Source organism: Anolis carolinensis, chromosome 3 (assembly GCF_035594765.1).
Source record: "Anolis carolinensis isolate JA03-04 chromosome 3, rAnoCar3.1.pri, whole genome shotgun sequence".
In the NCBI taxonomy this organism is placed as follows: Eukaryota; Metazoa; Chordata; class Lepidosauria; order Squamata; family Dactyloidae; genus Anolis; species Anolis carolinensis.
Window position 1 is genome coordinate 23,265,335 of NC_085843.1, and position 22,816 is coordinate 23,288,150.

The window sequence follows — 22,816 nt, forward strand, 5'->3', positions numbered from 1 at the left end:
AAGAAAGAAAGCAAACAAAAGGCATACACAGATGGAGCAGTCTAGCAATAAAAAGAGGAATTATAAAAATAAATTAAGATGAGGGATCAAAGAAGGACATACCTAGAAAGCATGAAGAAGGTCTAAATATCTGAGATGTTTTGATGAGGACAGAGATTAAGATTGGCAGGAGGAAATGGAGTAATGAATTTTGGAAGAGGAAGATGGGTTAGGTATTGGGAATGAGTTAGGTATTGGAAAGGTTTTATAGTAACACTTACAAAAACATATTAAAATAGTTTTAAATACTTTAAGCTTAGGGAATAAGGAAGAACGTTTCAAAGCTAAAATGATAACTTAAAGGTTGATTAAATTGCTTCAGTCCTTAGGAAGTAATTGGCCCTGGATCAGATACAGCAATGCCATTCAAGCAGAGGATCTATGCAGGTGCAAGGCCCACTTCTGTGAAGATACATGTTCACTGGACAAAATAATTAGTTTTTTTTTATTCCAGCCTTCCCCAGTGTGGCACTTTCACAGTGGTTTGGGTGGCACTCCAACCATCTCAATAAGCATTTAGTGTGTGGACAATGGAGAATGTAGTTCTGTATATTTGAAGGGTATTTGGTTAGCTAAGACTGTTTTAGCCTTTCTAAATGATTAGTTAGATATTCATATCTGACCTTCACATTTAAGCCAAAAAATATGTGATGGCATTTTGTCACACCTTGCAATTTCTTTTTAAAGATCAATATTGATGGATATCAAGCTAGACAACCGCATAATATCATTGAACCTTCGAGCAGGAATAAGAAATGCCTTGATAACTATTCTTGACCAGCTTCAGAGGTGTCAAAAATCCTTAAATGAATTCTTGGAGGTAAATTTTTAAAATCATTCTTCTCTAATGGTGAACTCAATCATTCAAAGGCTACAGAAATTGAAATATTACTGTGTCACAATGTTTGTGGAAGAATCTAGAAAAAACCCTGTCAACACAGGGGAACAACATTTCCCTCCCTAAGACTGTCTAATTAAGATCAGTTGTACTCAGTAGCCTTGCAATTGTCTCTTGGTTGGAAAAACAGATACTGAGTCTGAATTGCCTTGTGGGGAAAAGCATGGCTGGCCAATTTCTGTATATAAGAGTCCTCCTAATAGATGAGAATGTTTTATTACATTGAAATTACTTATTTCCCATTTGACTGCTCACCAAGTCATTATTTTCTGATACCTGTCCTTGCGGAAACGGAATATGGATGTTACAAGTATTTACAAAATGCTGTTCCACAGTATTGGTGTGGCACTTACTAAAAATGAATTAATTGAGTGTCTTGGAAATGTAGAGTGAATTATATATTTTTAAACAGGAAAAACGTTCTGCATTTCCTCGATTCTATTTCATTGGGGATGATGATCTTCTGGAAATCTTGGGGCAGTCCACTAATCCATTAGTTATTCAGTCTCACTTGAAGAAGCTTTTTGCTGGTAAGCTATAAATTCTTTCATTGGGGCTTTTGGGCTCCAGAGTTTTCATTCTTTCTTTTCTTCTTAATCTGTGTGGAAATGAAGAATTTTGTTCACACCTTGTAGGGATAGAAAATGATGTCTTCCTGATACGTTTACTCTACCCCCTTCCATTCAGATGTTGAACTGAAAAAAGGAATCAATAAGAATCTACCTTGAAATAAATAGATTCCTTTTTATATATTCCAGGAAATTGTGAAATAATAATAATAATAATAATAGTATTTTTACCCACTTCTCCCTGAAACTTGAATTGGGGCACAACACAGTTAAAAACACATAATTATAAAGCATTATGGAAAATTCACATATTTCTATAGAATACATATATTAAAATGTACAGAACAAAGATCAAAATACAGTAAACACTGGAATGGTAGTTCTTTAAAACACACACACACAAACACAAAGCTTACCGCTGTGAGTAAAATAATCACCAATTCTTTCTTTTCCATTTCTAAATTCAACTTTGTGGCTTCCATTAATAATGCTAACCTCGCATCCGGAATGATGCTTAAACCTACAATGTTACTGATTTCTATAAATATGTTATTCCAAAAACTCTTCGCCTGGGGGCATTCCCACCATAAATGAAAATATGTCCCTTTATGCATGCCACAGCTCATCTCCATTTCTAAACCCAAGAGCCGGCGTTGTCCGTAGATGCCTCCAAGGTAATGTGGCCAGCATGACTGCATGGAGCGGTACCTGTTGATCTATTCACATTTGCATGTTTTCGAACTGCTAGGATGGCAGAAGCTGGGGCTAACAGTGGGAATCCACCTTGCTCCCCAGATTTGAACCGCCGACCTTTCGGTCAGCAAGTTCAGCAGCTCAGCGGTTTAACCTGCTGCATCACTGGGGGACTCCATAAACTATACTTAATAGGAAATGATATTGTCAGTTAACAGGAATCCACAGTGTGAACTTTGATTAAGTATACTTAATTTTATTAAGTATAAATTATATTTAATAGGAAATGATCTTGTCAATTAACAGGAATCCACAGTGTGAGCTTTGATGAAGATTTTAAACACATAATTGCAATGAAATCTTTAGAGGGTGAAACTGTACCATTTAAAAATAAAATCCTTCTGTCCAATGATGTTGAGGTAAGAAAATAAACTCCAAGCATAACATCACAGTCTAAGAAAGATGAATATTTTATAGTGTTTCTGATAATTCCTGATAACTTATTTGCCAGGTTTGGCTACACAAGTTGTCATTAGAAATGAAGGAGACATTGAAACAACTATTGATTGACTGCGTAACTGCCGGAAAAAGATCACAAGGGTCAATTGATCCATCACTTTTTCCTTCTCAGGTAGGATTTATTTCTATCTTTGCTGGATAATAGTTATTCAAATGATGTAAAGCAAAGCTTTATTAGAAATTTGTACTGTGTATTAAAGTTAATGGCTTGACCTCGAACATTAAGTAGATTTTTTGAAATAAATGAGTGTTTTATTTATTTTTAAGAATATTGATGTTTTGCCTTATAACACAGTCTCTCAGGGCAGCTTGTAGATAATAATGTAAAATGATTTAGAATAAGTAACATCTAAATCAATGGGGAAAATGTTAAAGGGTCTAAAAACATATTAAACAATTCATCAATTATATCACTGGAAAACATTGATAGTTTTTTCCAAAATGGTTAATTCTCAAATAAATTATTTTCCTTTGGGAATTACCAATTATAAAAAATATTGTAATTTGGTACTGAAAATTAGTCTCTGTCAGCACCAGTGGGCTCTGAGGGGAGAACGTTCCACAAGTGAAGTACTGTAGCAGATAAGGCCCTCCCCCACCTCCTCTCACCTCTCACTTCTTCTGATATGATCCAAAGGAGCTTCTACCCAACATACCTTAGTCCTTGGCCATTATTTCAAAATGATCTTCATGGAAGCCGTAAGTAGAATACATTGGAATAATATAATCAAGTAAGTTTCAGCTCACAACATGCTCCGCCAGATGATCTTTGTCTGGAACAGGCTGTAAGTGGCTCCTAGCACATAATGTTACAAAGTCTGCCTGAGCTTCTTATGACACAGATGGATCTAGAGGTATTGCTAAGCTACATATCTGCTATTTCAGGCAGAGTGCAACTCCATTCAGGGCAGGTTACTTTCCTGGACCTGAGAATGACCAGTCCACAGATCTCCTGACTTACCAATATCCAACTTCAGTATATTAACTTTCCTTTAGTACATACCAGCATCCAGCTGCTTGGCTAGTAGCACCTGTGCAAATTATGCCTTCATATGGGATTTTCTTGAAAACATACTACATACTTTGCTTCGATCACAACTGAAGATGCTGAGCTCCTACCACAACCACAGTCGCTTTTGGAAAGATGTATGGATCTGTATAAACACATTACAGTAGAGTCTCACTTATCCAACATTCGATTATCCAACGTTCTGGATTATCCAACACATTTTTGTAGTCAATGTTTTCAATACATCGTGATATTTTGGTAATAAATGTGTTAATACAGAAATTACTACGTAGCATTACTGCGTATTGAACTGTCAAATTTGTTGTATAACATGATGTTTTGGTGCTTGGTTTGTAAAATCATAACCTAATTTGATGTTTAATAGGCTTCTCCTTAATATCTCCTTATTATCCAACATATTCGCTTATCCAACGTTCTGCAGACCTGTTTATGTTGGATAAGTGAGACTCTACTGTATTTATAAATATAACAGACAACTTCTCAGAGTTGTATAGTTTCCTTACTTGTAAAACTTGTGAGGCTAGACAAATTACAAAACTATAAATGCCACAATAAGATTACTTTACATAGGGCAAGTAGCTATCCATCTATCCATCAATCGATCGATTTGTCTAGAGCTGTAATAAACAAACAGATCTACAGGTTTTTGACAAGGGAAATTGTTCTCTGCTTTGGGACTCTAAGGACATCAAATGCTTGAATGCCTCTCCTCTTTTCACAGTGATTAGCTACTGTATTTTCTGGTGTATAAGACGACTGGCCGTAGGATGATCCCCAACTTTTCCAGTTAAAATATAGAGTTTGGAATATACTCACTGTATAAGACTACCCTTCTTCCAATGCACACCAAACAAAAAGACTATCAGAGCGGTCGCACAAATACACCTCTTTCACCTGTCTGGCCTGCCCTATCCTATTATCATACCTCCTTCTCTGCCTCTCAGATCTCACACATGTGCGCCTGTGCCACTTCACTGCAGTTCCCAGGAGCGAGATCAGAGAGGCAGAGAAGGAGGTATGATAATAGGATACAAGGGCGGGCTAGACAGGTGAAAGATGCATGTTTTTCTGGGCACAGCGCCGCTCTATCTCTTTTTTCCATACCCCGGGTGTCACGAACGCCTGCAGCTTGCTCCGCCCTTCACTTACACCTTCCCGATGAGGCGCTCCCTCAAGTCGTCATTGGGATCGCGTTAAGTCACTTCTTTCCACTCCTCATCATATGCGGTGACCGCAGATTCTCCAGTCTGGCTCAGAAGTTTCAGCACCCGCACTATAAGACGACCCCTGACTTTTGAGAAGATTTTCCTAGGTTAAAAAGTAGTCTTATACACCAGAAAATACAATAATTTAGCTGATAAATACCTTCTAAGGATATTACTTCCACTCTTTTTTATGTTATCTTAAGAGGACTTTGGTGCAGCATGTGTAAATTTGATGTTGTCGTAGTTGCTCTTAGGGCACTTGCAGGTATTCTGATTGGGCCGTATCTGCCACAGCACCTAATACTGAGTTCCTAATTAGTTCATCCAGTGATTTCATTGAGATATTAAATAGCATGAGGCATAAGATGGAGTCCTGTAGCAGTCCAGAGTTGGGGTAACATGTTTCAGACCAATCATTTTTCATTTTAGTATTGTAACTCTGAATCAAATCAAATAGATTTAACTGAAATCAATATGTAACTAAAAGGAATTGTACATAAACAATGCCCTTTATACATCTTTGAAGGTCCTGCATACATTGAACAAAAAGTCAAAAAAAGAATATGAATATGGTGTTGTTAAACAGCACATTAATTTTAGTGTCATTTAGAATGGCTTTATATTGCATTTCATCAGTTTGTGATCTATAAGCAGATAACTCCCTGTTTCAGGAATCCCAACAAACCTGAGTCCTGTATACCTTACTGGCTGTGTAAATTCCCTCTATTCTTTTTGAGAAGTTGCAGCAGCTTTCAGCAAAAAACGAGGAGTTCCAGGGTGCATCCACTTTGTAGAACAAATGCCATTTGACAACACTTTAACTTCTATGGCTTAATCCTGGTGGATGTAGTTTGGCAGAGAAGGCTAAAAACCTTGTAAACATACAGTTCTTTGTTAAACTACAACTCCCATGATTCCATAGCATTTAATCATAATTGTTAAAGTGATGTCTAACTGCATTAATTCTACAGTCCTCAATCTGTGACCTTCCAGTTGTTTGGGCCTCCAACTCCCAGAAGCCCTAGCCAGCTTGTTCAGTGGTCAAGAATTCTGGGAGTTGGTGGCCCAAACAGCTGGAGGGTCGCAGTTTGTGGATGTCTGGTGTAGATGCACCACCAATTAAGCAACAGCAGGCAGAAATTGTGACTGCTTCAGACACTTGCAAATGTTTTTAGTACTGTTATATGGCTTTGGATAATTCATGTATGTCTTGAGGGACTACTAGGAGGAAGTGTCAACACATATTTTCCTTAAATATTCTTGTATTACAGGCATGTGTCATTAGCAATTGAATCAACCTTATATGCTTTCGTTTTCTCCTTAGCTTTGAATATTCAGATATTGACCTTTTATTTAATTTAGCTAAAATGGAAGATCTGTTCAAATAGCTCTCTCCGGATACATCCAAATGAATAAACATGTTTTTATACTAATACTATTTTTTCCAATAGATTCTTTGTTTAGCTGAGCAAATTCAGTTCACAGAAGATGTTGAATATGCAATCAAGGAATGCAATTTGCAACAGATAGAATTAGAACTAATGGCTAAATTGGAGCATTACACCAGCATAGACACCAATACAGAAGATTCAAGTAATGCAGGTATGGAAAAGATTAGCAGGTCTATTTTTCAAACTGATTGGAAAAGAAACTACATATATGAAACACACCTTGCTGTTATTCATTACATTAATAATTTTGTTTCTTCAATTACATGGGTATAATGTAATATCTGATTACTGTGATTTGTCCAACTTATATCCTTTTTGATTATATACTTGTCATTGCATAGCATTTCCTGCATCTGGTAATTTAGAACAAAAGGCCTTCCATTGTATCTTAAGACTGCAAATTTCACTGAATGGGGGAGATGTGAAATTCTTATGCAGTCTAGAGAAGAGAGATTTTTATTTACTTATTATTTATTTACCCACCTTTTTCTACCCCAAAGGGGACTCAAGGCAACTATTTGATGCCTTTAGACAACAGACAATTAAATACATTCAAGTTAAAATTTAAAAACTAGAATTAAAAAGCACATTAAAACATATAAACATCCACAATAGTAATTTGGGGCCGTTCCCAGAATCATTGCACATATTTAATAGTTACTACTGCACTGTAGTTAATCTCCAAAGGCTTGACCCCAGAGCCAGGCTTTCACTTTCCTTCTGAAGGGCAGGAGAGAGGGAGCTGCCCTAATATCACTGGGGAGGGAGTTCCGCAGTCAAGGGGCCACCACTGAGAAGGCTCTTGAGATTTGAGAGGATTTAGAAGGGCATGCAGTGCCATGCAGTAAGAGTTGAAACAATTGCACTCTTTCCTTAGTTGTTCAAGCCTAGAATCTAGGGAATTAGTGTTAATGAAGTGATCCTTTGGCAGATAGATGTAAAATGGCATATTGGAAACAGATGGCTAAAAAGATTTTTGAAACATGCTTACAGTCTTACTGTTTAAATCTATTTATTATAATCTTTCATCCTTAAGCATAATTTATGAGAATATAATGAGAGAGAGAAAAAATAAAGATAGTCTATCTTTTTTCCTCAGAGTCTGGAATTCTTGAGCTGAAGCTTAAAGCTCTTATTCTTGATATTATTCATAACATTGATATTGTACGACAACTAAATGAGGTCCAGACGAACAGTGTTGATGACTGGGCTTGGAAGAAACAACTCAGATTTTATCTTAAAGATAAAAAGTGTTACATTCAAATGGTGGATGCTGAATTGCAGTACACATATGAATATCAGGTACTGATTTTACATTTTGAAGGCTCTCATTCAAATTGTCCCCTTTCCACGGGCACAGATAGTTTTCTTTACATGTAAATGGCATGTGTGTGTGTGTGTTTGTGTGTGTGTGTGGAGAGAGAAAGAAAAAGATAGGGAGGGAGAGAGTGATTCTAGCTAGGTTTGTGTTCTAGAGACTGCTTTCTTAAACATTTGAATGAAAGACAGGGCTTTCATTTGGTGGCATATCTTCTGGATAGCTTGCCACCACCAAATCCTTATTGGGATTCCAAAGGCAGGAGTAAAGTTAAGTCCTGCCAAGGATCTGTTTCTGATCATTTTCCTCTTTCTTTCTGAGAGATTAGAACAACTGCTCCATGTACTGCTTCCTTTAGTTATATTGCAACAGATTTGTGAGTTACAAAATTATTTTAAAGCTAATATAGAACCAAGTTCAAAATAACTAGAAGATTCTAACACAACTTTCTACAAACAATCTCATAATGAAGTGGCATTTCTTTTCCAGTTGGGCTTCCCCTAGAATCTGATGCAGGCAGTAAAACCCTATTAGATTTCCATTAGTTCTTCTGTGTACCTTAATGTTCTGTTCTTTTAATCTTTTGGCTCCAAAAAGTCCAGCAGTTTCCATATCTTTCTAACCCATGCAAGGGTCTCACTGGGCAAGTAATGCCTCTTGAGATCCTGAGGAGATGTTATTTCATGTTGCGTCTTTCAATTAACTCTCTGATTGCCTTTGACTAAACCAATAAATGTCAAACTATATTATACTTAGTAAAGACAATATAATAGTTCAATGTCATTGTCATAGGGGGCAAAACATTAAAAACTTCCTAACTGTGAACTGTTCAGTAGTGGAACTCTCTGCCCCAGACTGTGGTAGAGGCTCCTCCTTTGGAGGCTTTTAAACAGAGGCCATCTATCGGGGGTTCTTTGAATGGGATTTTCCTGCTTCTTGGCAGGGGTTGGACTGGATGGTCCACAAGGTCTCTTCCAACTCTAAGATTCTATGAAAAGGCAGTGAGAACAAGTATTCAAGCCTTGTTTTGTCATGCCATAGTCCTGAACCAGTTCAAATTCCTTTCAGTTGGCTAGAATAATAGAATCATAGAATCATAGAATAGTAGAGCTGGAAGAGACCTCATTGGGCCATCCAGTCCAACCCCCTGCCAAGAAGCAGGAAATCGCATTCAAAGCACCGGCTATTTATTTAAAATCATCTTTGTAGTAAAAACTATGGTATTCCACCTAAATGTCTTGCAGGGGAAAAAACCTTAAAAAGATAACTACTATGTTATCATGTTTTACTTTTGCCTTCCTTAATTGTGTAACAAATTTAACCGTTTTTGCAAGAAAAGTTGTACGAATATGGATGTTGCACATTTCCATGGTTTTAAGCAAATTTTGTATTTATTATTTAGGGGTTGGTTATTTTATTGCCTATGTTACATGCTAATGTTTAAGTTGCATTTATTTTAAATCACATTGTATTTAGTATTGTTTATATTTTATGTATGTAGGGTAATTCTCCAAAACTTGTTTACACACCACTGACTGACAAATGCTACCTCACGCTTACACAAGCTATGAAGATGGGCCTTGGAGGAAATCCTTATGGTCCTGCTGGAACTGGGAAAACAGAATCTGTAAAGGCTCTTGGAGGACTGCTTGGAAGACAAGTTTTGGTTTTTAATTGTGATGAAGTGAGTAATGCATACCACTAACAACATTCATACTTTACAATGTAGCCCTTATGAAGCCCTAAATAGCCTGGATGGTCTATCATAAATCTCACTGTTCTTCAAATGTACCTTTTGATGGACTCCAATAGACTCTCAATTTTGGAGTTCAGAAAAAAAAGCTGTCTGAGGCTTGGTACCTAAACTGCAAATTCTCTTCTGGACACATTTGCCAGTGTTTTAGCCATCAAATCCTGTCCTGTTCTCTTGCTGTAATTTTTTTTTTAAAATGTATGTGCTTTTAATAGCTTTTTCTTGCTTTTATCAAAATGCTTTATTTTGTTTTCATATTACATTTTTTCATTTTCTATGTTTTTATTTATTTAGCACTTTTCCATATTTTACTATTTTATCAATTTACTCTTTTATTCTATTTGCTGATTGCTTTGTAAGCCTCTTTGAAACCATGTTGTGAAAGGCAAGATTAAAGCATCTGAAGTTAAACAAAATATGGACAGGTTGCTTACCTGTAACCATGTTTCTTCGAGTGTACTCTGTGAATTCACACTAATGGAGAAGCTGCACCTGCGCAGGTTCCGACGGAAACTCTTCCAAGCTGAAGTTCAAATTTTGGCGGTAACCACGCCCCCTTCCCAAGGGGCATATAAGGCAGCCCCAGGCGCCCGCTCTCCAGTTCCTACGCCGCCAAGGCAACGAGAAAGGGAGAGGTTTGCCAGAGGGGAAGGAAGGGCGGGTTTGTGTGAATTCACAGAGTACACTCGAAGAAACATGGTTACAGGTAAGCAACCTGTCCTTTTTCTTCGTGTACTCTGTAAATGCACACTAATGGAGACTGACACGCTAAGGTCCCGGATGGTGGGACAAGGCAAACCCGACAAGCAGTGAATGTCCAAACATAAGTTTATTAGGACACATGAGAAAACAGCCCCAAAGACCAGTGCATTAGGACACAGTGAGATAATAGTCTCGAGAGACCGGTGTAAAAGTTGTCCGAAAAGGACCAGTGCAATGCCAACATGAGCATAGTAGAAGAAAAAACATAACATATAGAAAATACTTAATAAACATAATAGAAACACGCAATTGCGTATAGTGCATATAAACGCTCTCCCAGGGGGAGAGGGGAAAACATCATACAATTTGACATACCCGCCAGGATCAATAAGGTGTTACAAAGCAACAGAGCAACTGCTCAACACAATCAGGGAAAAACATATCCCCAGAGGTAGGTATGGGGAGAAAAACTGGCCCATAACTTGAAGGAGAGGTATAGAGAGTCACCTGCGGGTGAGTATAGGGAGAAGAAGGACGTTTGAGAGTCAGGATAGGCAAGATGAGAGTACTGATCTTGCGAAGGCCGAGTCTTTTAGGGCTTTATTGTCTAGCCTGTAGTGAGAGACAAATGTAAGAGGGTTCGACCAGATTGCCGCTTTACATATGGAGTCAAGCGGAATACCTCTAAGGAAGGCGGTCGAAGCCGAGAGGCCCCTAGTTGATCTCGGACGGATGGATGGAGGAGGAGGGCGTTTGGCTAGTTCGTAGGCCAACTCAATGGCCTGAGCAATCCAATGGGACAACCTTTGGGAAGAGATGGGGTTACCCAACTTGTCCGGGGCATAGGCGACAAAGAGTCTCTGAGTCTTACGGATGTCCTTGGTACGGTCCCTGTAGAAGAGGAGTGCCCTGCGAACGTCGAGAAGGTGCAGTTTTTGCTCGAGAGGAGAGGAGGGGTTAGAGAAGAAAGCTGGTAGGACAATGTCCTGATTGAGGTGGAAAGCTGACACCACCTTAGGGAGAAAGGTAATGTCCGGGCGGAGAACAGCGCGGTCGTGGTGGAAACGTAGGTAAGGCTCATCGACCCTGAGAGCAGCAAGCTCAGATGGCCGTCGTGCCGACGTGATTGCCACTAGAAAGGCCAGCTTCCACGAAAGCAATCGGAGATCGGTCGAGGCAAGCGGTTCGAAGGGAGCAGAAGTGAGTTGAGAGAGTACAAGTTCGAGGTTCCAGCCCGGCGTAGGTGGTAGCGACGGTGGGCAGATGTTGTTGTAGCCTCGGAGAAATGTTTTGATCAAGTGGTGAGAGAAGAGAGATGGCTGACCATGGCGTTGAAAAGACCAGGAAAGAGCTGCGAGGTAAGCCTTAATAGAAGCGAGAGAGAGTTTCTTCTCGACGAGGGTCATGAGGAAGTCGAGGACCACCGATACCGAGGTTGGAAAGGCGTCGACATTACGGGATCGAAGGAAGGCGTGAAAGCGAGAGAGTTTGTAGGTATAAGCCTTGGTAGTAGACGGCTTATGTGCTGCCCGAAGAACATCTTGCAGATTCTGCGGAAGGGAGGCTAGGTAAGAATCCTCCATGCAGTGAGATGAAGGGAAGGAAGGTCCGGGTGAAGAATTTGACCGTCCTCTCTCGAGAGAAGGTGCGGCGAGGGAGGTAGAGGGCGAAACGTCCCTCTGGAGAGACGAAGAAGGGCTGGATACCACGGTTGGCAGGGCCAGGCCGGAGCTATAAGAATCGCTGTGACCGAAATCGAGAGGAGTCTTTCGAGAACTTTCGGTATGAGGGGAATCGGTGGAAAAAGATAAAGCATCTCCGCTGACCAGTCCAGCAGAAAGGCGTCCCCTAGGCAGCCGGGGAAGGAGTTCGGGGGAAGTCTCGCTCCGTAGCGGGGTAGCTGAGCGTTCTGGGGAGACGCGAAGAGATCCAGAGTAGGCCGTCCCCAGTGTAGGAACAGATTGTCAAGGATCTCGGGATCGAGCTTCCACTCGTGAGAGGAAGATGTCATCCTGCTGAGGGCATCCGCCAAGTCGTTTTGGGCACCCGGAAGGTGAATCGCGGAGACCTGTACGTCGTGGGCTATGCACCAAAACCAGAGACGGGAGGAGAGGTGCATTAACTTCCTCGAGCCCGTACCGCCCTGTTTGTTGATGTAGAATACTGCTACCAGATTGTCCGATTGAATGAGGATGGACTTGTGACAGATGAGGCGGGAGAAAGCTTTCAGGGCTTTGAGAATGGCGAGAAGCTCGAGGAAGTTTATGTGGTTGGCCCTCTCGGATGGGGACCAAAGATCTTGGACCGTTAGACCGCTCATGTGGGCTCCCCAAGCGTAGGTGGAGGAGTCCGTGGTTATGGTTAGCGAAGGCAGGGTTGGATGAAATGGAAGGCCCCTGCACACGTTCCGGTGAGACGTCCACCATGAAAGGGACTGGCGGACGATCGACGGTACCGACAAGTACTTGGAGTTGTGGTGGTAGAACGGCTTGAAAGTGTCTATAAACCACCTTTGTAGGACCCAAAGATGCAGCCTGGCAAAGGGGGTCGTGAGAACCGTGGAGGCCATGTGGCCTAGAAGGACTTGAATGGCACGGGCTCTGACCCTCCGGGCGGATCGACATAGGGCGATCTGGTGGCGGAGAGCTAGGAATCTGTCGAGCGGTAGTGAAACAGTCTCTGTGACGGAGTCGAAGAGGGCTCTGATGAACCGGATTTGGGTCGACGGGGAGAGATTTGACTTCTCGGCGTTGAGTTGAAGGCCGAGAGATTCTAGAAGACGCAGCGTGAAGGAGACGTGGCTTTCGAGAAGAACAGGGTCGGGCCCGACCAGAAGCCAGTCGTCCAGATAAGGAAAGACCGTGATGCCATGTAGTCTGAGGTGGGCCGCTACGGCGGCGACGACCTTGGTAAAGACCCTTGGAGCCGTGACAAGACCGAAGGGTAAAACGGTAAATTGGTAGGTTTGGTCGAGAACTTTGAAACAGAGGAACCGTCTGTGAGCCTCCCGTATCGCCACGTGGAAGTAGGCATCTCGTAAGTCTATGGAGGCAAAGTAGTCTCCCCGCTGCAGCATCGGGAGGATAGAGGCAATAGAGACCATCCTGAATTTGGAAGGGCGAATGAATATATTGAGGGCCCTTAGGTCCAGAATGGGGCGTAGCCCGCCCCCCCTTTTCGGGACTGTAAAGTATCTGGAGAAGAAACTTAGAGGATCCAGTTCGGGAGGGGAGGGACGGATGGCCCCTTTGGCCAGTAAGGCATCGATTTCGGCCAGTATCTCTGGAGAAGGAGTTGAAGAGAGAATGCGACCTGTAGGTGGGAGCTCTGTGAACTCTAAGGCGTAGCCGTCTTGGACAATGCGAAGAACCCATGCATCTGAAGTAATGGATTCCCACTGACTGTAAAAGGGGGCCAGGCGATCGGCGAAGGCACAGGAGGGTCGAGGTAGCGTGGGCTCTACATCGGTAGCGGACGAGGAGCTTTGGTAGGGGATGGCATCAGGCACGCCGGTTAGCCTGCGGAGGAGCGGGGGTGGTTCGACCGCGTTGCTTTTGCGGATGAGGTCCCCGACGAGGTTGGTGATGGCTTTGATTGTTCGAGCCAGAGGGCCGCTTGAAAGAATGGTGCCGGAAAGATTGTGGCGGGAAGCGGCGGAAGCGGTGAGGGAACCAGCGGGTGCGCTGTGGTTGCGGTTGGTCACCACATTTAGACGCAAGAATTTTAAAGTCATGATTAGACTTGAGCTTGTCATCGGTACCGGAGTTAAATAGTCCGAGTGCATCAAAGGGAAGGTCCTCAATGACCTGTCTGGAAGATGAGGAGAGACCTGAAGACCTCAGCCAGGCGTGACGACGGATGGATATCGCGTGAGCAATCATCTTGCCCGCTGTATCGCCTGTATGCTTCGCCATCTGTATTTGATGGTGGGCAAGCGAGTCAGCCTCCTGTTGGAGGGTAGAAAGGACGGAGCGGTCTTCGTCCGACAGCTTAGTGAAGAAGGGCTGTGCCTTCTCCCAGATAATTTGCTGGTAGGCGCCCATGCAGGCTGCATAGTTTGCCATCCGGCCAAGCAAAAGGGCTCCAGAGTAAAGTTTTCGACCCACAGCGTCGAAGCGCTTCCCTTCTCTGTCGGCCGGAGTGTTCGACTGACGACCTGAGGATTGAGAGGCCTTGACGACCAGGGAGTTGGGGTCGGGGTGGTGTTTTAGCCACTCCAAGGTATCATCGTCGGTACGGTACCAAGTCTCGATCCTCTTCGAGGTTGGAGGAATGGAGGAAGGGGTTTTCCAGGAGGCCTGGATAACATCCAAGAGATAAGGCAGGAAAGGGAGTAGCGTGGCCGGCGGAGCTTGGGCCTGCACCCTTTTGAAAACTGGATCAGACACTGCTTTGGAAGTCTGCTTGATCTCCAAACCCAGGGCGTCGGCCATTCTGACCATTTGATCAGAGAAAGCACGAATATTGTCAGTAGGAGAAGGCGGGTCCGCCTCATACGCATCGTGAGGAGGAGAGAGGTCGAGACCGAGAGAGACTACCGAAGCGGAGAGAACAGAGTCTGGGCGGTCAATGTCAGCATCTTCCTCCTCAGCCCCTTGGGGGGACTGAGGGGGAGAAGAAAGCACAGTCTCGGGGGGAGGCATGGCCTCGCGAGAAGAGAGTGCCGGGAGCCGAGGATCTTTAGAGGCTGAGGCCTGGGCCGCCTGAGCCAGGCGAGCCGTTTGTCTACCACGCTCCGGTGTCGAGGTGGGAGGGAAGAGCTGTTGGCGCGAAGAGTGAGGCGGCGCAGGCGGCTCCGGTACCGGCACCCTGACCACCGTTTGGGTAGAGTGGTGGGGTGAGTCCTGCAGCTCCCCGTCGGATAGGGGGTGCAACGGAGATTGAGAAACATCTCTAGGCCTCTGGGCTGGCACAATTGGAGAAGACCTTCTCGAGGAGGTTGCCGAGGAGGACAGCGGGTCTCTCCTTGAGGAGGCCGAGGAGGAGGAGCGCTGAGTCAGCTGTTTTTTTGTCGGCGGTTGCTTGGATGCAACCCTCAAGGACTTGCCAGGTGTGGGAGGAACCACAGCTGAGTCAGATTGCGCTCGACGAGACTCCTCGTGAGCCCTCTTAAAGGCTATCTTAATAGCAGAGGAGGAAGGCGGGGAGCCGATACGAGAGCGGATCGAGGTCACCGAAGCCAGAGAGCTCGACGTCGAGGAAGGCCCCACCTTCCCGGAGCGGGTCGATACAGTAGCCGTCGTCACGGTACACGGCGGTTTGGCCGGTTTAGCAGCCCTGGAAGTCCTGGACGCCCTGGACGAGACCGAGGAGGCTTTAGTTGTCGGAGGCTTGGCTGGTGGCGCCGACATTGCTCTCAGAGCTGAAGACGACGACGCACCCGACATCGACGGAGTCGGTTCTGGCGCGAGAGATCTTTCGTAGAGCGCCGCTCTGAGCCTAGCGGCTCTGTTCTTTCTGGCCTGAGCTGTGAGAGCTAGGCAGAAACGGCAGGTACCGACCACATGAGCCTCGCCAAGACAGAAGAGGCACTTGGCGTGGCCGTCCGAATCAGGAATTTTAGCAGCACACTGCGTGCAGCGTTTGAAACGAGTAGTAGACATGCGAAGAGTCCGAAGTGAACCTTGCGGCGGAAAAAAAGGAACTGGAGAGCGGGCGCCTGGGGCTGCCTTATATGCCCCTTGGGAAGGGGGCGTGGTTACCGCCAAAATTTGAACTTCAGCTTGGAAGAGTTTCCGTCGGAACCTGCGCAGGCGCAGCTTCTCCATTAGTGTGCATTCACAGAGTACACGAAGAAAAAGCAAATATATGGTGCCATTGTGGATATTATTTCAACCTCCCCCCACAAGTGTCATGAGACTAGGAGTGGGTTGTGCATTCACCTGTTATCTTCATTGAAGTGTGCCTATCTCAACTAACAGTCCTCACTTACTTTTTAAGGGAATTGATGTGAAATCAATGGGGAGAATCTTTGTTGGTTTGGTGAAATGTGGAGCCTGGGGCTGTTTTGATGAGTTTAATCGCCTGGAGGAAGCTGTGCTCTCTGCTGTATCTATGCAAATCCAGACAATTCAGCATGCTCTGAAGAAACACCGACCTGTGTGTGAATTACTTGGAAAGGAGGTATAGTATCTTAAGTACTCTTTTGCTTACCCTGTGTTGTAAGATATTAGGAGAGACAACATATTTCATCGGCAAATGCCTCTGTCCAGCCCCGAGACATGATGAGACTACTTTGCTGAAAGGGTGGAGAGCTCAGATGTCTGCTTTTTGGAATAACCTTATGTAAGAGGAGCCCCCTCACACATGGGTACATTCATTCTCCCCTTCTCTTTTCTTTGTCAAATTTCTGATAGTGATGAAACAAGAGCGCCTTGAGGAAAAACTCAGTCAGTGCTAGTTGTGTGACTGACACCATTTCCCCACATCCTTCAATTACTATCTATATGTAAATAAAAGTGTTCCAAAAACTGGAATCCCCTCGCCCCCAATTAAAAGAAATGGCCCCAAACATTTTGGATAAGGGAAATTCAATTTGCAGTTCATAGTGTTTTTTCAAAGCACCATTTGAACCACCCAAAATGTTTCTCTGCATTAGTTCATTCTTAAAGTCTTTTTGTTGAATGCAACATTAGGAAGACAAGAGTTAGCGATGTTGTTAACTCAACTAATTTGTTCAATTTTAATTGTGACAGTTCTCACATTAACAGTTGGTCCAACTTTTACACTAAAGTCTCCACAAATTATATAAGTATCAGCCTGCTGTCCCAGATCGTCACACATGTTTGGATGGCACACATTACACGTTAGAAGAACAATGTAAATTTATTTAAGCAGACTAGGAGAATCTACACAGAGATCCTTTTTATTTCTTTTCATCTTACAAAACAGATTAAGGGATGTACTTTTTATGTGATGATTTATATCTTGCTTGGAGGTTCGGGGTGTTTGGCATATTCTGCAAACAAGAATGATAACAATTGCAAAGGAGCATAAGGTTTCAGTGTCCTTACAACATATATACAGAGTTGCAAGATGGAAAGTGCCTCCACCTGTATCAGATGTTACAAATTCGATAAGTGCTAATTAACAGAGGTAGCCTTTGTTGCCTGGTTCTCCTGGTATTTGAGAGGAAGAAGTTGAGAATACCATTTTTCATCGCATAATTAGCTTGTGTCCTCATGAGTTGAATACAGCTCTTGTTACAGCCTGTTAAAATGCATTGCTTTTTAATGCCAGGTTGATATGGATCATAATTCTGGAATTTTTATCACTATGAACCCTGCTGGAAAAGGCTATGGAGGCAGACAGAAATTGCCTGACAATCTCAAACAACTTTTTAGGCCAGTTGCTATGACTCGTCCTGATAATGAACTCATTGCAGAAGTTATTTTGTATTCAGAAGGTTTTAAAGATGCTAAACCTCTGGGAAGAAAATTAGTAGACATTTTTAATTTAGCAAGGTAAGTGGTCATAAATACACCTTTTTTCTTTCTCCTGCGTGCCTCCATTCTGTTTCAACTTTCTTTTAGGAAATAGTGCCAAGGATTATATGAATTGTGTCCTATCTCTTTGAGGTGCTATGCTTAATAGTAAAACTAAAACAGGAAAAAATCATGGCTGCATAACTTTTTGCTGTGATTTGATCTAATGTATGGTTATCATTAAGAATATGAACTGTTACATCCTAGACTGGACACTGTCTGTAGGGCGTTCCAAATAAACTACTCTCCCTCAGTCTTGCTTTCCTTCTTACCTATAAGCACCAAGATGGAAGCATGTCTGTGAACTTCGATTACAGTATTGGGAGTAAATATGTGAAGGAAAAGGATTTTATATATTCTCAGTGGAATCCTAGAATGAAGAATCAAATCTTGTTGATCTGTTGCTATGGATCCCCATGCTCTTCATTTCACTAATTATTATTTGAAATTCCATGGTATTCTGATTAATTTGACATTGTTTATCCAATTTGGATCTATTCAAGAGTCCCTTACATATTTAGTTGCTTTTTTTCCAAATGATATTTTTGTAAGATCTAGCCAGATTAAAAATCAGTATCATCAAGAGAAGTGGACCAAGAAAAGAATACACAGGCCAAGGCTGAAAATGCCAAAGTATGATGGGCATATATATAGAGAACAGTAGAGTCGGCACGAATGCTTATGAAACTATTGGCAAATGCTACCATTTGCTTTGAATTGCAGCAACCAGATGACAAGCTTCTACAAAAGCATGTGAAAGAAAGCCCCTAGTGCACATTAATGCTTTCTGGTTCATGTAGTTACCATCCAGGCCTCAAATTGGTTCCAGGATTTTTTATGTAATTATCCGCAAATCAAAACCATTTTTTTTCAATACAGCTTTGAAACTGCATTAAATGGTCAGTGTAGATGGGGCCTGAGTCAGTATGATAATATGATTTAATGGATCTTCATAAGTTATTATTCTAATACCAAAAATTAATAGAAGAAACATTTTAAAACAACTATTTTAAAAATTCAGGGAGCTCTTGACACCTCAACAGCATTATGATTGGGGCTTGCGAGCGCTGAAGACTGTTCTGAGAGGATGTGGCAATCTTCTTCGTCAGCTGAAAAAACATGGAATAAAAGAGAAAGGTAAATCTATACACACACACACACACATACACACACACACACATATATGCACACACATAAACATGTCTTTTTGGGTGACTTCTAGAGGTAAGTATTCTCCAGTAAAAGCTTTGGATATGATAAGAATCATTGTGTGTAGTGACTTGCCCATTGAATTATAAATCAAGGACACCAGAGTTCAAATCAGTAACTGGGTGACCTTGGCAAGTCATTCTCTCTTAGCCTTGGGGCATGGCAGTGGCAGCCCCCACTTAGAAATCATGCCAAGAAAGAATCACAATAATTTTGCTTTTTGGTCACTGTAAGTGGAAAATGCTTGAAACAACATACTTTGAACTAGTATGTAAAATCTATGATGATGATTTTGTAAGAATCATTTGAAAAGCAAATATAACATGAATGCTTTCCACAGTTAGTATCATCTTAAGAAGAGTGGACAGTTAACAGATTAATATATGTTCATCTGACACTATACACTTTTGTGATTGTAGTGTAGTAAAGATGCACCTCATGAATTAATAAATGCAGTATTGCCACATGGAGCAAGGGAGTACTCTTTTTTCACATTCTGCATTTCTGAATAGTGTTGTTTATGTGCAGTAGATCCAATTACTTTCAAGTCAGTTTCTAGCAAACAGTTAAGCTATTCAGCAAGAGACTATTTCTGTACTTAATCATCTGTTAAATGGGCAAACCATTCTCATTCTCAGTTCTCAAGCTCTCAAATTGGATACTAATTTTTCAAAATGTCCTATCATCAAAAATAGTTGCAGAACCCTTTCTTTTACATCCTTAGAGAATTAGTTAAAAAGAGGTGTTTCAGGTGGTTTTCCAGTCATGGCTGATGGGCCAGACATGACTGGTGGATTGTATTTTGCTTGATAAGCAGCAGATGTATTAGTTAACCTTTTCTATTCTTTTGAGCATATTGTTACCAAGATCACAGGATTCTCTTCATCGATTTATCACTTTGGCAGTGGCCATGAGTTTAAGGATTCATGTTGTAGCTACGTCAATTGTGGTTTCATTTTCTCCACTTAATCTGCTTTTTATCCATTATCACATTTCCATTGCATTTGAAATTTAGGACAGTGCAAATCATACTCCTGTTGGGTCTGTGCTGCTTTTGTGATCATGGATGTACCTACCTTACTTCTTCAAGGCAGCATCAACTAAACTTTATCATTTCTGTTCTCCCATGCAGTTAATGAAAGTCATATTGTTGTCCAAGCTTTGCGACTCAATACCATGTCAAAACTGACATTTGCGGATTGTGCACGATTTGATGCATTGGTAAAAGATGTCTTCCCAGGTATTGATTTTAAGGATGTAGATTATGCTGAGCTAAATAGTGCTTTGGAAGAAGCTTTTGAGGAGGCTAATTTGGAAATAATATCTACCCAGGTAAATATCAAGTACAACCATATTCAATCATTTCATTATAAGTTCTTTAAGGCATCCAGGCAATCTCTTTTGGTTATGGAAATGTAAATGCAAAATCCCGATTACATTGGCCTTAATCTTAATGGTTGCTTCCAGGTAGAGTACACACTTTGAATCAGTTGTTGAAATGTCAATTGTCAAATGTTGAAATCCTATTATTTCATTGGGTCTTCTCTAGTCAGGACTGTAAATAAGAGTCTAGCCTCCATTATTGAGAGATGTTATTATGCCAATTAATTTATGCCAAAGTAACATGAACCGAGACAAAAACTGAAATCTCATTCAGAGTTATCCAGTTTATGCCAAAGTAACATGAACTGAGCCAATAACTGAAATCTCATTCCGGTTTAAACCATTTTGTTAAATCTCTTTGACTATTGTGGCATTTATTTCTGCAAAATAGTCAAATTAGAGAGAAGAATAAAGGCCTAAAAATAGTTAATTAGGGAATTATACTTGTCAGATAGAAATTATTCAAAACAATAAGATTTTCTTGTTATTAATTTGTAACTGTAATTCTGAAAATATCTTTTATTTGCTGCTTATTCAGGTGAAGGAAGTAGTCTAAACATGTAACTATTTTTATCTATTTTCTTCAAAGATTAAGAAGGTTTTGGAATTGTATGAACAACTACGACAGAGAATGGGAGTAGTTATTGTAGGCCCAAGTGGGGCAGGTAAATCAACTCTCTGGCGTATGTTAAGGGCTGCACTTGGAAAAATTGGGAAAGTAGTGAAACAATATACCATGAATCCCAAAGCCATGCCTCGCCGTCAGTTGCTGGGCCATATTGATATGGATACCAGAGAATGGTCAGATGGTGTACTGACAAACAGTGCTCGGCAAGTAGTACGAGAACTTCCAGGTATGTATTCTTTCTCCATTCCTATATATGTTTTAGCAGAAGCAAGTCCCATTGTGTTGGATGGCTCTTATTTCCAGTTATGCATGCATAGACTATAGTGTCAGTGTTAAAATATTGTAAGTACAATGTTAGTTTGTGGGAGTAATAATATATTAGTGGGATAGAATGAGGAGCAATCCACAATGATTAGGTTCCTTTTCATGGTAAGGCTACTAGCAGTACATTACCTAGCAGAAAGCAAGAGCAAAGATGTAAAAAAAAACACTAATATAGTAAGCAAAATAAGAAAATGATTGTTATAATGAGAATTGGTTGGATACCCTCGACGGCTGAAGGTTTAATCCATAGCCAGTATGTTGTTAATTCCATTGTAACAGCAGATCAGGACAAGAATCCACATTTCTTTTTTTGTGTGACTTTTCTCCTTTCTGAACAGCTTTTATTTTCATTTTTCTTTGTTTTGCACATTAGACTTGTACACTGTGCTAAGAAATCAATGCTTATCTCCATGTTTCCATCTAAGATTGAGCCAACTTAAATTGAATCTGAATTTCTACTGAAAAGCAGCTAGCATATGAGAAATAATGTTTTATTATTTATTGTGAACAGATGTTACTTCATGGATAATCTGTGATGGTGACATTGACCCTGAGTGGATCGAATCTTTGAATTCTGTCCTTGATGACAACCGTCTGCTCACTATGCCTAGTGGTGAAAGAATTCAGTTTGGCCCAAATGTTAATTTTGTCTTTGAAACGCATGACTTGAGTTGTGCTTCTCCTGCCACAATATCCCGAATGGGAATGATTTTTCTAAGGTAATTTTACATTTCACATAACTATAGGTTTTTATGCTTTACAGTATTGTTTAGACACAGTGCCCAGATATTTCTAGTCCCTATTCCCAATTAGAGACTAGAAACAAAGAGATTTGAAATACAATTAAAATAGTTTAATTCTGCAAAAGAACTAAGGTGGGTGGTTCAGGCAAGGCAAGAAAGCATCAAGATGGTACCATGTTTAACTGTTCCTGCATCATGGGTTTTATAGTCTCAGATCCCTTTCACACAGCTGAATAAAATTCCACATTATCTGCTTTGAACTGGAATATATGGCAGTGTGGACTCAGATAACCCAGTTCAAAGTAGATATTGTGGGTTTTTCCGTCTTGCTATTCTGGGTTATATGGGTGTGTGGAAGGGCCCTCAGATTGACGTAAACAATCAAACTTCCTTTTCCTTCTTTCCTGTCTTGCTTTCTCGCTCTCAGCCTCATCCTTCAAATCAGTGTCTCTCTGTTCCTAAACATTTTGACCCCCTTTGTTCCAAAACAAAGCAATCATTTACAAGATAATTTTCTGCACAATTTTCCCTCCCATTTCTGTCAGGTCAGTTTGATCTCTCTCTTTAACGCTCACCCAAATCTCTTGTCCTGGTTCTTGGCAACACTATCTCTTTCCCAAATTCCTTCACTCTTTTTTGCTCCCTCGTCCTTTTTATTTAAATATCTCTTTCTTGTAAAATTCACTTGCTCCAACAGTATTGTACATGCTTGTCACGACCCAGGCTACAGAGCACCAATAACCATACGCAGAGGCCAGATTCTATCTAATATCTTTATTAAGGAAATATATAAAGTTAGTAAAAGCAAATGTAAAAGTTAGTCCAGAAGCAGACCTTTCAGGAAAGGTCAAAATTAGTCCAAAGAAAC

The 22,816-nt window shown here is 41.4% G+C and overlaps 1 protein-coding gene and 1 long non-coding RNA gene across 4 annotated transcripts in view; one reads left to right on the forward strand and one right to left on the reverse strand.

Moving 5' to 3' along the window:
- Positions 1–22,816, forward strand: part of dync2h1 (dynein cytoplasmic 2 heavy chain 1) — a 205,090-nt gene that overhangs the window by 32,360 nt on the left and 149,914 nt on the right. For all 3 annotated transcript variants that reach the window (XR_010004055.1, XM_003219289.4, XM_062974574.1), the window contains exons 28-40: positions 727–859; positions 1,350–1,467; positions 2,506–2,618; positions 2,711–2,830; positions 6,405–6,555; positions 7,504–7,706; positions 9,224–9,406; positions 16,118–16,300; positions 17,417–17,640; positions 18,683–18,798; positions 20,003–20,202; positions 20,843–21,107; positions 21,717–21,924. Coding sequence is in view for 2 of the 3 variants with exons in the window: in XM_003219289.4 (XP_003219337.2) it covers positions 727–859; positions 1,350–1,467; positions 2,506–2,618; positions 2,711–2,830; positions 6,405–6,555; positions 7,504–7,706; positions 9,224–9,406; positions 16,118–16,300; positions 17,417–17,640; positions 18,683–18,798; positions 20,003–20,202; positions 20,843–21,107; positions 21,717–21,924 (2,217 nt within the window). In the remaining variant the exon portion in view is untranslated. The remainder of the gene's footprint in view (positions 1–726; positions 860–1,349; positions 1,468–2,505; positions 2,619–2,710; positions 2,831–6,404; positions 6,556–7,503; positions 7,707–9,223; positions 9,407–16,117; positions 16,301–17,416; positions 17,641–18,682; positions 18,799–20,002; positions 20,203–20,842; positions 21,108–21,716; positions 21,925–22,816) is intronic.
- On the reverse strand, positions 1,323–3,492 carry LOC134297346 (uncharacterized). Its single transcript, XR_010004056.1, has 2 exons — positions 3,375–3,492; positions 1,323–1,535 (listed from the first exon to the last, which is right to left on the reverse strand). It is a non-coding gene; the product is annotated as an uncharacterized LOC134297346 (long non-coding RNA).